General features: G+C 45.3%; 2 protein-coding genes across 5 annotated transcripts; one reads left to right on the top strand and one right to left on the bottom strand.

The window, feature by feature from the left end:
- Positions 1-1,974: 1,974 nt before the first annotated feature.
- On the top strand, positions 1,975-7,560 carry timm23a (translocase of inner mitochondrial membrane 23 homolog a (yeast)). The gene is made up of 7 exons (XM_035407246.1): positions 1,975-2,558; positions 3,004-3,062; positions 3,960-4,053; positions 4,443-4,527; positions 5,173-5,231; positions 6,097-6,207; positions 6,436-7,560. The coding sequence occupies exons 1-7, from the start codon at positions 2,453-2,455 to the stop codon at positions 6,546-6,548; spliced, it is 627 nt and encodes a 208-aa protein (XP_035263137.1). The 5' UTR covers positions 1,975-2,452; the 3' UTR covers positions 6,549-7,560.
- Positions 7,561-8,651: 1,091 nt separating this feature from the next.
- On the bottom strand, positions 8,652-14,571 carry LOC118221841 (G protein-regulated inducer of neurite outgrowth 2). 4 transcript variants are annotated; one of them, XM_035407241.1, is made up of 3 exons: positions 14,100-14,571; positions 10,048-11,459; positions 8,652-8,733 (listed from the first exon to the last, which is right to left on the bottom strand). In XM_035407241.1, the coding sequence occupies exon 2, from the start codon at positions 11,444-11,446 to the stop codon at positions 10,052-10,054; it is 1,395 nt and encodes a 464-aa protein (XP_035263132.1). In that variant the 5' UTR covers positions 11,447-11,459; positions 14,100-14,571; the 3' UTR covers positions 8,652-8,733; positions 10,048-10,051. The 4 variants fall into 4 exon arrangements, with proteins under 4 accessions (XP_035263132.1, XP_035263133.1, XP_035263135.1 ...); XM_035407242.1 differs by having other exon boundaries at positions 10,048-11,456; XM_035407244.1 differs by lacking the exon at positions 14,100-14,571 and adding an exon at positions 13,771-14,015.
- Between the last annotated feature and the right edge of the window lie 451 nt (positions 14,572-15,022).

Here is a 15,022-nt window from a genome sequence, read left to right as displayed (position 1 = left end):
GTGACTCTTGGAGTCAATGCACAGCAAATGTCTTTCTCCCGATAAAGACTGAATCAAGACTTTATTTTTTTCTCCAAAAGAAATGAAGGAGGGGAGGAGGGTAAAGGGGGTGAAGGGGGCTTCAGAACCCTGCTGAATCACTCCTCCTTTCATCTTCCATAAGATCTCTTTAAAAGAGAACAGAAGCCACCCCCATCTCGTCCCCCTGACAAGTTTTGTTGTCACATCTCCATGGAGACCGTGCCACACTAAGGTTGTTTTTCTTTTTTGTCAAGGATGGGGGAGGGGAGGACCATGAAGTTCAATATAATTGACATAAATGAAACAGGGAAAAAAGCTACAAAAAAAATTAACAAATAATGACCCATGATGACATCAATGCTGTTTCCCACCAGAGCAGCCATTTTCTTAGTGGGCAAAGCTCTGTTGGCTTGGTTAAAGTTAGCATTCAGCAGGCCTGCAGAGGCCATCTTCCTCTGCCTCAATACCCTTTTTGTTGAAGAACAGTGAGCTGTTTCTGCTCCCACAGAAAGCATGGGCGATTTAGTGAGGATGCCAGGAAGTCCCAGCCTGTGAGCTTGACAACAATGGTAAACTTTATTTCTCCACATCGAGGTCCAAACCCTAGCTACAGTACCTGAATTTAAATAAGGCTTTTGTTTTCCTGGCCCCCAGTAGCAAATTCCTCCATCGCCCATCTCCCATGAACCTTAAGTGGCCTGAGTGCTTTCATGCTGAAGGGAGAGAAAGAAAGCTTTGCTGTGCTTTGAAAATGAAAGCTGTCTTGGCACATAGCTTGTCTTTCAGTTCTTTAACTATCTTACCCATTTTCCAATTAATCTTCACCAGACTTCCTCCTTTCTCAAGATTTGGAATGCCTGGCTGTGTTCATTGGTTGGTTTCATCACTGCGGTATCCTCTGCTAATTCATAGGACAGCAAACAAACATGCTGTTACTGAAGTACATGCTACCAGCTACTGCCTCTTCATTCATTCTTATTTATATTTTCTTTTTCAAAGACCCAAAGGCACTTTACAGTAATTCAAAAGAGACTGAAAACCTTCCTAAGGGGGAGCAAAACACCAGCTTCCATTCTGTAATTCGACAGTCAACTAGCTATAGCCACATTGCTAAATCCACATGATTGAGCAGAGAAACCATTACAAACATTGGAAAAACAGAAGTACAGACACTCATTGCATATTAAAAAAAAAAGGAATGCCGCTATATATACAAGACACGCAAGGCTTCTAGTGGGAATCATTCAAATAGATGAAAAGAGGTGTAAGTTGTCCAGTAATTGTCCTTTACCACTCTGGTCTTGTGAAGGGAGACAGGGGATTCTGTGTTTTATGGTCACTCCTAGGAGTCACAGGATAGCCTAGAAAGCAAGTCACATATTTGCACAAATACACTAGAGAAAAATAAACTCTTGGATGTCTTTATTAGTTATGACATTACATATTTAATGGGATGCAAACAATTTTAAAAATTTGTTTTCACCTCTGAAATTACTTGGGACATACAGTACACACCATGGCTTGGGTGCATGGATCCAGTGGTATCCTGGGTTTTGCTGCCATCTTGTGGAACACACATACATATTTTACCATGTCATTTTTTTTTTATACCAGCCATTTATCTAGCCTACCGTTCACTGGGTGTTCAGTGAAAGGAGGTTAAAAATTCCGCTTTGATCTGTAGGCTACCAGAATGGGTTGGTATCTAGTCAGACTTTTACTATGTACGTAGAGGTTGTCGCATAAGTGGTGCAATGCAGATTTAAATCGTAAAATAATATCTGACTTTGCCGACAACGTGCGTTTCCCATTGTCTTATAACATGTGTATCTTTTCATTTCTACCACCATCTTTTGTCAAGTACATGCTTGTCGTAGCTACTGTCGTGAATACATTTAAGTAACGCTATTCATACAATATCGTTTGACTTCAAAATTTCCTTTTGGAATCGTCGGAAATATACATACCCAGCTATTAGTCTAAACTGACACCTATTGGTGCTGAGTAAATTATCATGATCATTATGTCAAAGTACAGAAAGTTAATTTGGGTTACGTAATTGTTGATGCAGTACTTGCTTTGCGGCAAAGCGTGGTTTCTTAGCCCATTTTTATCTAGTATCTCTGGTGGAGGTCAGCGAGAGAAAGCAGGGAGTAATTTACTGTACTGTAAAGAATGACATGAGTCAATGAACACTGATTGAGTGTTTTCGAAGACATTATTTTTAATGAAGAGGGCTAATACGTAGCTGAGTATTTACCAGTAACCAGACACAACTAACTGAGGGATAGGTCTAAGTTAGTCAACCTGTCAAACCTCTAAGCCGGCTCGGCTAATTTAGGCTAGCTAACGCGGGAGCTAGCTAGTATTCAGCTTATTTTGTCATTGTTCAGAAAACGTGTTACTTTCTTTGGGCTGTATTTTTAAAAAAATGGACAACAACGGACCAGGATCAAGCGGATACAAAGGTGGATTCGGGAGCCTATTGGGGGGCGCGTCCCCCGAATATTCTCACTCTGAGCTCGCCGGGGTGCCATGTAAGTTATAGCTATACAGTGGGTGTTCGCTATCTTTGAAGATCGGTGCTGACGTTAGCTGCTGGCTAGTTAACTAACCACCATTATTCGTATACCACCTCAGATAAGCGGGTATTATTGGTCATTGTATCACAAACGCCATTGAACCAAATATATTGAACAACTATGTATGTGTTTGGACTCTTAAGTACAGTATCACAGGTAATGTTTTTCCTTCCTTGAAAAGCTCGAATCCATTCTTTTCGCGTTATCGTTACTGTGGTCAGCCGGAACATTCTACTGTCGGCAGTGGTGTGAGACCACAGCTTGTTACCCACACTTTACATTTTAACTGGCCGTGTTACGTTCTGTTTTAAACTGTATTTGTTTCTATTGTACAGCTTTCGAGCGTACGTGAGTGTCTGCTACTAATGGTAGTCATTTGTAAAATCATGTTTCCTCCCAGTAACTGGAATGAGCCCTCTTTCCCCCTACCTCAATGTGGATCCTCGTTACCTGGTCCAGGTAAGCTTGAATCCATGAGCGCCGTACCTTCTGTACAGTCTTTGGCAGCATGTTTTGGCAGTCTTTTGAGCCTTTTGCTTGCACTTTAATTGTTGACACCATCAAGTTGGGCAGCCTGACGACCTTGTGATTTTTGTCAGGGTCGTCTCTATCTCGACCGCCGATCAATTTATGCAGTGTTGAATAATTTCTTCCATTGACTATGGAAGGACCTACGATTAATATAAACACGTGGTAATGTGCTTATATTGTGTGTTATAATAAATACATTTTCATGTGTAATGTAGGAGAGACTCATAGTGGGAACATGTGTACTTGTTACAAGTCAGACACTTGGTAATACAGAGCGATGAAATCAATACTGTGGCAACATCATGAGATTGCTTAATTATCATATAAAGAAAATGTGCCAGTCTCACAACCGTCCCTGTTCATTGGGATTGGCTGAAGTGTTTAAGTGGTCAACCAGGGAAAAAATTACAAGCCTGCTGAAACTTGCAGCAAGGCAGTATTCAATAGGCAGTGTGCCATAAAGCATTGCACAGTGGACATGCTGGGTGATGAAGTCCAAAGTTTGCGATTTTCTCTAGTCTGCTTGATGAGTTCTGCACTTCACCTTCCATCACCACCCTCGGCAAAACACTGCCGCTTGAATGCTACTCTGGTCTATGGGCTTAAGAGGGGGCTGTAGAAAACCAGAAACTGGCTTGGGGTACCTACAGAGTTGGAACTAGGAGTGATCAACCAGACGGGCTATCGCGCTCCAGTCTGGCGGGGTTGTCTTTGATACAATGTCATGCGCACAAACGGGCATGCCGGTGGTTAGTCTCCAGTTGGAAACGAAAGAGAACAGACGCATGATGTGATTTTGGCATCCCGCCTGTACGTTGCTCACAGGACACCGAAGAGTTCATCCTGCCCACCGGCGCCAGCAAGACCCGCGGCCGATTTGAACTGGCCTTCTTCACTATTGGGGGGTGCTGCATCACTGGTGAGCACCACAAAACACCCCCCCACCTTTTTCCTTGTTCACTGTTCATGTCATTTTAGGCGTCCCATTTGCCCAGAGATGCACTGTTTCGATGGCCGTTCAAAGCTTGCATCATTGTCTACATTATCTTTTGGTTAGTTCTTTTGTGGGTTACGGAGGATTACATTTTTTAGGAAATCTTCAAATTAGAACATTTCAGAACATCTATTTAGAATACATATCTGATAGCCAACCTCCTGTATGTGTTACTCTGTTGTATAGTAATATATGTCCGGAACAGTGTACGTTTTTGTTATATTTCAATTTTTTGAATGAATTTTAAGCATAATATAGTTTTACTCATGTGAGGCGGGGGAAGTAATCTAGTTTAATGTGACCTGCCTCCACAGGTGCTGCATTTGGTGCAGTCAATGGACTTCGCATGGGCTTGAAAGAGACCAGGGACATGACCTGGGCCAAACCACGAAATGTGCAGTAAGTGGCGATCACCGCATAGCCGGATGGAAGCAGCCACAGCTAATGTTGCCATTTTATACGGGACAAAACCAGGGGGGTATGACTGATCCACTTTAAGGGTGGCTCGGAACATTATCATATTGTACTAATGGGAAAAAAATTTTTTTGAATCAATGTCTCTGTTCAGATACCAGGTAAAATAATATTAAAAAGTGAATAATTGATTAATTTCCTCGGACAAGTTGGGGAAAACTCTCCGCTTCGCCCTTGTGGGCTATTGAGACCTACCTGGATCAGTGTCAATCACAGTCTGTCGCAAGCACGTGCAGCGTCTTAAATTACAGTAACAAGCACAAGCCAACAAATATGTTTTCTTTAATCTTCACCAGCTGTACCAGGGTTTTTTATTCTGTTTTCTGAACATCCAGGAAGTTGCTTATTTTACAGTGGTGCCCAAGGGAGTTGAGTTGTAACCTGCAAGGTTGATGAATATTTAAGACCTCCCACCAACACCTCTGGGAAATGTGTGTGTGTGTGTGTGTGTGTGTGTGTGTGTATGTGTCAGACTGAATTCTGTCTGCACTGCTGTGTGTGTGTGTGTATCAGTCAGGATGAATTCTGTCTGCACTGTTGCTGAGAGTGACTTTTATCTCCATTTCTCAGGATCCTTAACATGGTGACGCGACAAGGAGCATCATGGGCAAACACACTGGGCTCTTTGGGTGAGTATCCTTGCCTTCTGCAATGCAAAGCTCACCTGCAACAGGTAGTCATTGATGTGGTAGTCATATGTTTGGCCTTGTGTCTTTGTACCAGAATTGTGCAGTTGAGTGTAACTGTGGGGGTACCATTTGCTAAGTTGAAATGTATCATGTAATATTATTAGTAATAATAATAAGAATAATTATTATTATTATAATAGTGGTAGTAGTAGTAGTAGTAGTAAAAATAAAGTTTTAGGTTTGCTGATAGTGAATGCAGAAATAACTTTTTGTAAGCATCACTTACAGAGCGTGACAGCATTGGTAACCTGTCATCCTCAGCCAAAATGCTTTTGCCGTCTGTGTGTGCACAGGGCGAACGCATACGCGTTGTGTGGGCAAATACCCTTCATTAGACAAATTACCTTACTGGTGCCTCATTCATATTGTGAATGTAGTGTAAGGTCTTAGTGGCAACTGCATGCAGAATCCACAAACATCAGAGAGAAACACTCAGATATATACCCCTTTCCAGCATTTTATTGGGCCCCAAAATACTGGTATCCTGTCAGAAATACTTTCTTCAGTCGCTGAAATGATTTTGTAGACATCTTGTTGGGTATGGTCATTTCATTTTGCCTTAAGCTGTGGTGTGTGGTAGTTGGCCCTCATGTTCGGTGCTCCTACAATGCTCTTCCTGAGGGTGCACCTAGAATAATGTGTGTGTGTGGTCTGTGTGTGTGTGTGTGTGTGTGTGTGATCTGTGTGTGTGTGTGTGTGTGTGTGTGTGTGTGATCTGTGTGTGTGTGTGTCTGTGTGTGGTCTGTGTGTGTGTGTGTGTGTGTGTGTGTGTGTGGTCTCTATGTGTGTGTGTGTGTGTGTGCAGCCCTGCTGTATAGCACATTCGGCGTGGTGATCGAGAAGGCCAGGGGGGCGGAGGACGACATCAACACTGTGGCGGCGGGGACGCTGACGGGCATGCTGTACAAGTCCACAGGTGAGCGGCGGCGGAGGAGGCGGGCCGGAACACACGCGCGGACTAGAGACGGCGACGGCGCGCGGCTCCTCGCTCTCAGAGAAACTCCGCGGGAATTCAGAAAAGTCAAATATAGCGCACGAGAGAATTCGGCGATAATCTCGAAACTCCGTTCTGTCGCCGACTCGGCGGTTTACGCATAAACGACGACCCTGCTCCCCGAGTTTCACCCTGTTTCGATCTCCGCAGGTGGCCTGCGGGGCGTGGCCAGGGGAGGCCTGGTGGGCCTGGCGCTGTCGGGAGCGTACGCCGTCTACAACAACTGGGACCACCTGACGGGAGGTTCGGCCAACCACTTCTGAAAACTCGGCATGCTGGGACGTTGGAGGACTGGCCGGCCGACCGACGTTCAGTGAACATGACTGGAACTTATCCCTTGCACACTCACCAGGCTAGCTCTGTGCCCGCACCATGGGGCATGAATGGACCCTAGGAAACCCAACACTTCAGCTCAGGGCAGTATTAGCTGTGAAATGAAATCAGCGTATGGATTTTGGGACGAGTCTGTTTTTACCGGTTTTAATTTAAGCGTACAAATCCATATGTGAATTCTACACCGCGTCAGTGCGTTTTTTTTTTTTTTTTTTTTCTTTTTACGGATGAAGGTCAAAAGTTTTTGTTGTTTGGAGGAAAGAAGTGACGTTTAAAAATGTCCAATCGGAGATCGGCGGTAGATTGGAACTGTTCTCACGGTTGCCGTGACAACAGACACAGAGGTCCATGTGACTTGTGCAGTATTTATGGTAGTTGCGATGAAGGCGATCCTGATCTGCGCCTGCATCAAGACGTGGAACGCGGCACATGCCAGTGGGTGAACGACTGTTAGACCGCAGTCTACGCTGCACACAAAAAGCCTTACGGTGAAGATTGCTGGTGATGTCACTGACTGCAGTGTGGTGTGATATCTTTCAGATGTAACTGGTCCATCATCTTTGTGCATTATGTTGTCACCTTGACTGTGTGTACTGCAGTTAAATAAAAATAACAGTACGTTGGACAATGTTCTGAACAGTGTCTGGAAGCTTAGTCCAAACAGGCTTTGGATAACATGATATTAATCATAATCCGCATCAAAAATCAGGATTTCCACAGGCATTGAGAACCCTTGTAAATATATTAATCCTAAAAAGTAATGGACAGTGGTAAACCTTTAAAAATATAATTATAGCTTTTTTTTTCTTTCTTTTTGGTAAAATGAATTTTACTGTTTCTGTTCTCCCCGTTTCACTGTGAAAGGAAACATAAATGCGACTGTGAATTTCAGGCACCCAGTCTAAAACAAAACACATCTGAATAAAGTGGGTTTTCAGTGTATCTTTTGTTAAATGATGGTGACTCATCATAAGTATCAAAATTATAGGATTTTTTATGTGATTTTTCTTTTTTTTCCACTAAGTGGTTCAGTGCAAGCTTTTTGGCCGCTGCGTGAGGAAAGACATTGATGGGCACATTGTTTATATTTTAAGACCAGCAGTAACATGTATGTGTGTATATTGCCGCTCACATATTGCCATACACTGTGTAATGTTTAACCCCCAGAAAGGGATCTGACTTATCACTAGCAAAGAAAGCCTATGCACGTGTACATGTGGGTCCTCTCCAGTAAGAATCCTATTAAACTCTGCTGCCCCCCAGCCCACTCAGAACAGTGTTGAAACTGTCTGTCACCGTTCTAATGGGTTGGTTGGAGTGGCTTTTATATTTCTAATGAGCACACATGAAACATGCCGCATCAAGCAAAATAATTTTTTATTGGTTGGCACACGGTTTAAAAAAAAAAAAAGAATCTGTTCATGACAAAAGTAACACAGTCCATTTTTAACACTTATACCCTGCTGCAGATCACAATTCACTTAGAGTGGATTGGACAGTTGAATATTAACAGAGGACATTAATGGCTATGAGGCTTGGAAACACCATTTTCAGTAGGGCTTTGACACAAAGGATGAGACAATTACTCCTTTTCAAATTAGTCACTTAAACAAAATTGAAGTGAGCTTAAAACAGGTGGAATAAATTAAATGCTTTAATGGTATAATGCAATGAAAGTCCACTGCACTTTTTACGATGACATTTGAAACCATAATTCCGTCTCGAGACAAAACACTTCTCGGAATGATTCCAACCATCCTCAGAATAGCCTGTGTGCGCACATTTTTATACATTCTTGAGTGTTAATGGTACTCGCCTGTCTGAAATCCAACATCGTCTGTTGAAACCCGCGCAAGCCACGGATTCGAACGAGAGGTGCAGGCGTTACGGCAAAAGAGCGGGACTTGAGAACGGCGGCGATCGGTAGGTCGAGATTCCGTCGTTTCGTTTCGCAAAATAAAACGAGGCTGTGTGAAAGTACAGCGCGACATCATAATGCGTTCCATCGCTTACGTGATCGTGGCATCATTTCGCCTGCCGATCCATTGATGGCATCCATTCAGAACAGGCTAGGCGGCCATGGGGAGTTCCAGTGGATGCAGGTTTAAAGCTGACCTTGGAAAAGAGACAGCACACACCAACGCACATGAGTAATCATAAATGTGTATTATCATTCTCCTCAAGCTATTGTCATTTCAACTGCCAGCAGCTGGAGCTGTGACATTTGTAAGCCTGAGGTAACAATAACAGGCAATTGTTTAATACAGGGATTCTCAGACTTGGCCGTGGAGCTCTGTAGTCTGTGTTGGTTTTTGTTCCAATGACAGCTGCAACTCCCTGAATTATAACAAGCTGTTCGCTGTTCTCAATTCAACACTGCTGACTGTTGAATTATGTTTTATCCTCTTAAAGCCACAGAATATCAGAAATATCTATGTCTGCCATGAAGAATAAAAGTCCCATTTTAATATCCAAGTACTCGTAATCATTCAGTTCAGCTGTTGCTTTTATTTTCTTTAATGTGCAATACCGCAAATGATCCCTTTAGAATATTTCTTTGATTCAAATGTAGACAGGTGAAATCAGTGGGCTCTGAATTACTGAAAGTGTGGATGCCTGCTCTCTGAAATCAAGCCATTTGTGTTAAGGAGAAATTATGAGGTAGTTTCAGCAAGGGTTTTAATTGATCATGAGATTGACTGCAACAAAAAAACAGCAGCATACACTGGTGGCCTGGGGCCAGGTCGAGAACCACTAGTTTAACAAACAGAAAACACCAGATTTGTACCATTATGAAAAAAAGAAAAGCGTCATTATAAAGTACACTATTAATGACCCGGCAATTTATTCTTGTACCCTGTAGGGGACATGAGTCCCTGTTCTTAATATCAAGGACCATGTATTATACTGTGCTGAAACCTACACTGCAGGGGACATTCAGTAAAAATAAAATGAATAATATTTTTGAAAATATTCTCACTGCTATGTCACTTTTTTGTCATCCAAGACACTTGTATTGTGTAAAAAAAAATAAATACTTAAACTTCTTTTCTGCTGGTTCTCAAGAGGATATAAAATCTATAAGGGATACACAGTATTACAAAAGTGCATTTAAATTGTCTACAAATATTTTAAAATGTGGCCTTTCCCTCCTGTTTATTATAATGGTACAGTCTGTATGATAATGGTATAAATTTAATAAACCATTTGAAGAGTAGGTTTTTTGGAATGTTTAAAAAAAAATTTATGTCAGCATTTGAAGTCAGTGGTCTGGAACTCCCTTGCTTTCAATTACATTGATTAGTATATCAGCATTAGAATGTTCGGGTAAGAAAATTCTAATCGCATAATTGTGATCTTCCACCTTAAAGGGGTAATGTAATTGTACAGACAGCATTGTAAGGTGCAAGCGGGTGTAGTTGTTATTACCCCATCAGTCCCCTGTTGTTCTGGGGCGGATGCAGCATATGGGTTTCCTTAGCAACGCTATCATGCTCTTCTTCTTACGATGGCCGCCATGCTGGGATCTCCCTGCATCCCGCTGGGAGAGCTTCAAGGCCCGGCTGGCAGCCACCTCCTTTATCTGCAGCTCCAGGTGTCTCTGGATGGCCACGCCCAGCTCCTGGGGGTCCACGGCGGCCCCGTACACCTCCCACGTCATGCCCTCCGCGTCCCACAGCACTTCCTTCACCGGCGAGGTCTGCCCCGCCCCCGGCCCCTCCCCGGCCACGCCCGCCTCGCCATCTTCCCCCGCCAGGCTGACTTTGGGGAACACGTGGAGCGAGGGGGATTCCGGGGGGCCCGTCTGGACCCCCGCGTCTCTCAGCTCCAGACGGGAGGTCATGGTCGCCGCTTCCCTGGACGTCCGGCCCCCCTCGGTCGAGCGGCGTACCGCGGACGCGCTGGGGGAGGCCACACCGCAGCACCTTGCCGCCACGTGGTGTCTGGAGTCCAGCCGCGTGTCGCTGACGGAGGCGGTGAGCCGGGGAAAGCTGAGCGTCATGCCGTGGGGCAGCGCCGCCTCGCCACCGCTTCCTGCGTCCACGGCTGACGGCGTAGGGTGGCAGGGAAGCTCTGGCCCCTGGTCGTTGGCTGCGTTTCCGACGAAGGCCGCCCTGCAGATATGTCTCCGGCTGTCCCTTGGGGAGTTGTTTGGGCTGGGGGTGCAGATCCATACCCCCCCACGTGGCGCCGTGGGGCTCCAGTAGCTGCCCCCCATGCAGGGGGGCATGGCGTCGGCGTGCAGCGCGCTTGCGGCCTGACGGCACCCCAGCGAGTAGCAGCCTGGGACTCGCCTGAAGCGGCAGCCTGTCCCGGAGCAGGTCAACCCAGCCTCGCTGCAGGAGCCCAGCCCCCTGCTGCGGGCCTCCCTGGCTGCGTGGAGGCAGACCGAGTGGCTCCTCTGCAGGGCCTGGTCCTGCCGCTCTCCCCTGAGGTCCCTGCTGGAGGATGCCGTCTGTGGGAGGTGCCCACCGGGCACTAGGCCCCTCCCCTTGCATGGCCGGAGGTGATTCGCAGCAGCTGTGGACATGGGCGCGCTTCCCAGGGGCGGTGTCCCTGCGACGCCCCGGTAGGCTAGCTCTGGGGTCCACGGCGTTTCGGGGGCCTCTTGCGGGCACACGGCGCTGCTGGCACTCTTCCTCAGGTCCGGCCTGCACCTCGCCGCCTCCTCGCCGTCTCGGGGGTCTGTCGCCACGTCCGTCAGGCTCTTCGAAAGGTGAAAAATCGGGACCCCGAGGTCATCGTCGTCATCAGCAATGGCCCCACCAGAGCCAAGATGGCCGCACGGGGAAAAGCGTTCAGACACAGGTGGCTTGGTATCAGCCATGGCGATGAGGCTGCTAAGACAGTGTCAGACAGGAGGGTTACCAGCTCGCTCAGAACAAAATGACACTCCACATCCGCTCACTCACCTCCTACAACATTTGTGTAGCAGGAGTTTGGCTGGCTACTACAGTAAATTACACTACATTTACATTAAAATCACTTAGCAGTCGCTGTTACCCAGAGAGACGGACAGAAGTAGAGAACATCAGAGTAACACTCAGGAATACAAAAATATGATATCACCGTTAATAATCAATAAATCATAATGCTAACCTAACAAACAACAATTTGCACTGTAACTAAAGAAAGTAACACTAATCAGATTATCACAACAACAACTATACATCAAAGGCTTTTATGGCAACCAAAATGCTGCAAAATTTCTTTCACCTACTCTTTAGTGGAAGCATATTTTTAATCCTCTCAAAATATTATCATAAATAATTGGTTTGGTGTGTCGACTTAATGAAGAATCAAAATATAAATAAATGAAAATCGTCATTCATTCCAAAAGGAAATGAAGTGCCAAATATACCAATAGGCTTCCCTTTGTAAAAGATTATTTTCCTCCTAAATTCCTGAATTCCCTCTTCCGCAGCTAAGGTTTACCTTTTCTATACCAATATCTATACCCTTAGACTTGCCACTGAGTGATAGTCCATCTGGAAATGTATGGATATTGAGGATTTGTCTTTTTTTGTTTAACATCACTCTTGTGTTGTCTATGTTCAAATATGGAAATAAAACAGCTGTAATATATGTAAAGCACGTTATACACTTGTTCACTCAGGCAGTTTGATAAGTATTGGTACATGGGGGGGACTCTGGGTGCCCAAACACCTGCCCCTTTTTCCCCAAGTGACCAATGTGCCCCTTTGATTTGATAAAAAAATAACATTTGTATTATTATTGTTGCTGTCACTAATTTTCATTCATTCATTTTGATAAAATATATATGCACAATAACTAGCCATTGTAAAACAGCTTTTATAGGTTGGTGTGCCATTTTCTGACTTTGAGCACCTGCCCCTGAAAAGGTCTCTGTACAGTCCTGAGAATGAATGTCCAGAAGGGTGTTTATAGTGTGCACAACCTGCACCTCACAGCCCATCTGAGCCACTTAAACAATTCACCACCGGGTCCGAACCCATGGTTCGAGAACCGCTGCTCTGTACAGTGGAAGAAGTGACATCCAGTTTGGACTGTGTGGCGTGTTCTCAAAAACGAATATTCTCTGTGTGTTGTGTATTCCAATTTCTTAATATCTCCCGCATTACTGGTACAGGAGGCTGTTTGCAGGACTGGGGCAGAGCCTTCTCATATCTCATCCTCCACACTCCTTCATATCTTATCATCTCAAAGTTTATTTTCCTCACAGGTTTAATCCACGCTAATCTATTTTCTCATAAACGTATTATCCATTCAACGGCTGCAATTAATCTCATGGGTTAATCTCAATTCCCTGGCACAGCCTACAGCCTGCACCTCTCACTATGGATGGAAATCAGCGGTCCTGCATGCTGTCCACATTACACTGACCAGATCAGATTGATGCGTGCTGAGCCACACGATTACAGGAGAATCAGGTGGATGTCATATTTATTTAAGTGCACATTTCAGCTTTGCAGGTTCTTAGCGTCTCATAGGCGGAGTGACAAAGCTGTCAGTACTTCCTCAGAAGGAGTGGGAGGCAAGCGGGGTTTCCCCAAATGCCAAAAACACCTCAAATACAAGGAAGGCTCTCACACAAATACAAAAAAATACAAAATAAGACCCTTGAGATATTAATTTAGGCAGTGATACATGTTTGTTCTGTCTCAGAGCCCCAAAGCCCATGGAATAGCAGTCACACTACTGTATTTGTGCAAAGAGGAACACACCTCATAAACAGAACACAAGACCATAACAAAACATATAAAGAGCCACAAGCACCTCAATTAAAAAAACCTAGCAACTGAGAGCAATTTTATAAAAATAACTTATTGCATTTTTTTTTTGCGCAAATGTGTTTGTTTACAGCAAAGTATTTTGCTTTTTAAAAATGTGCGCATCACAGCACAAGTTTTGCCGCATGTGAAACAGTGAAAGTAACACCTCTAAGTGTGGCTTCAGTGCAGCATTTGAATCAGCTCCCAGATGAAGGAGCCAGATCGCACAGGCCTTTGTGCTAAAAATGACACACTCTACTCCTCTTTGCATCACCCACCACAGCCATACCCCACCCCCCCCACCCCCAGCATTGATGTGAAGCCCTGCCAAGCGTGTGTCTGTGTTTAGGCATAAAACAATTTGATTACGAAGGCCAAACATTTTAATCCTCCTTACCTTAAGTGTGAGTCAGGGATAGGCTCTTTCTCTCCCTTTCTCCTCCTCTTTCCCTTCCTCTTTCAGTTTCCCTTCTGCATCTCTCACTTTGATTTTGTCGCTCCCCCTGCCCTTTCTTGTGTTTATCTGCCTTTTTAGCCCTCCCTCCTTTCATCTCTGTCTCTCCAGGTATCAGACTTCACTCATTCCCTTGAGATCCCACTTGAAAGAGACAGAGAACCTCTCCCTCCAAACAACCTGTGGTGGCAAATCCCTCCCCACCCCCAGCCCCAGCCCCAGCCCCAGCCCCAGCCCTCCCTCAGCCCCCGGCGACGCCCGTCCCTGCCCACCTCGGTCTCGAAGCGCTCGGCTAGCGGCGGACGAGAGGAAGTTGGTCTCAGGATTATCGGCGTCTCTCATCTGATTACAGAGCGGAGGTTCTGCAGCAGACCTTCACGTCCCCGAGAGAGAGAGAGAGAGAGAGGGAGGGAGAGAGAGGGTGGGAGGGAGAGGAGGCAGGGAGGGAGGGAGTGTGTCTGTGGAGGTGGGATTCAGGGCGTGTTGGTGTGTGGCTCGGGTAGGCGACGGAGGTGGGCGGGCAAAGCCGTAGCGAGGAGATGCCTGGCATGCTATGTCATCGTCGACGGCTGTCGTCAGTCTCGTCTTCACTCCCACTCCTTTCTTCCGAACATGCACGCTGCCAAAGGAGGGGAAAAACATTGAATGGATGAGCTGGGGAATGAAAAAGTGGTCGTTCCTGTCCAACACAGCCTCCCCCGCATACTCTTCTCTCTCTATCGCTCCATTTTTCTCACTCTCTCTTTCCATGTCTCTCCCTCTCGACCGCTCTCAATCATTTTCTCTCCTGGTTGCTATGGAAACAGTAATGCTCGATGGCAACCTGATGAATTTTCACCAATTTTTTTGTTGTGTGTCAACTTTTAACATAGCTGCATGGCGAAGGCACGGTGGCCGGGGAAGTGACCGTGAACGTGACTTTGTGATGACAGAGATCAAAATTCGCCGTTGTCACGAACCGGTGCAGGGTGACCAGCATTCAAGGCTAAAAATGTCAGCTGCGTCGCACTTGAAATCAATCCTGGCAGCGTCTATGCCAACACATGCGTCATTCGAGTGTGTGTGGGAAGGGCTTTCATCTGTGTGTGCGGATTAATAACTTGTTTGATATTTTGCCTGCAGGGGCTCCAGGAAATTAACTGTGTTTGGTTCCTATTAATTCCCTTTTGAAATGTGTGGGAATAGTTATTTGTAT

Source organism: Anguilla anguilla, chromosome 2 (assembly GCF_013347855.1).
Source record: "Anguilla anguilla isolate fAngAng1 chromosome 2, fAngAng1.pri, whole genome shotgun sequence".
NCBI lineage: Eukaryota > Metazoa > Chordata > Actinopteri > Anguilliformes > Anguillidae > Anguilla > Anguilla anguilla.
Note: the sequence above shows the minus strand (reverse complement) of the source record. Positions and strands in the feature narration are given on the sequence as shown.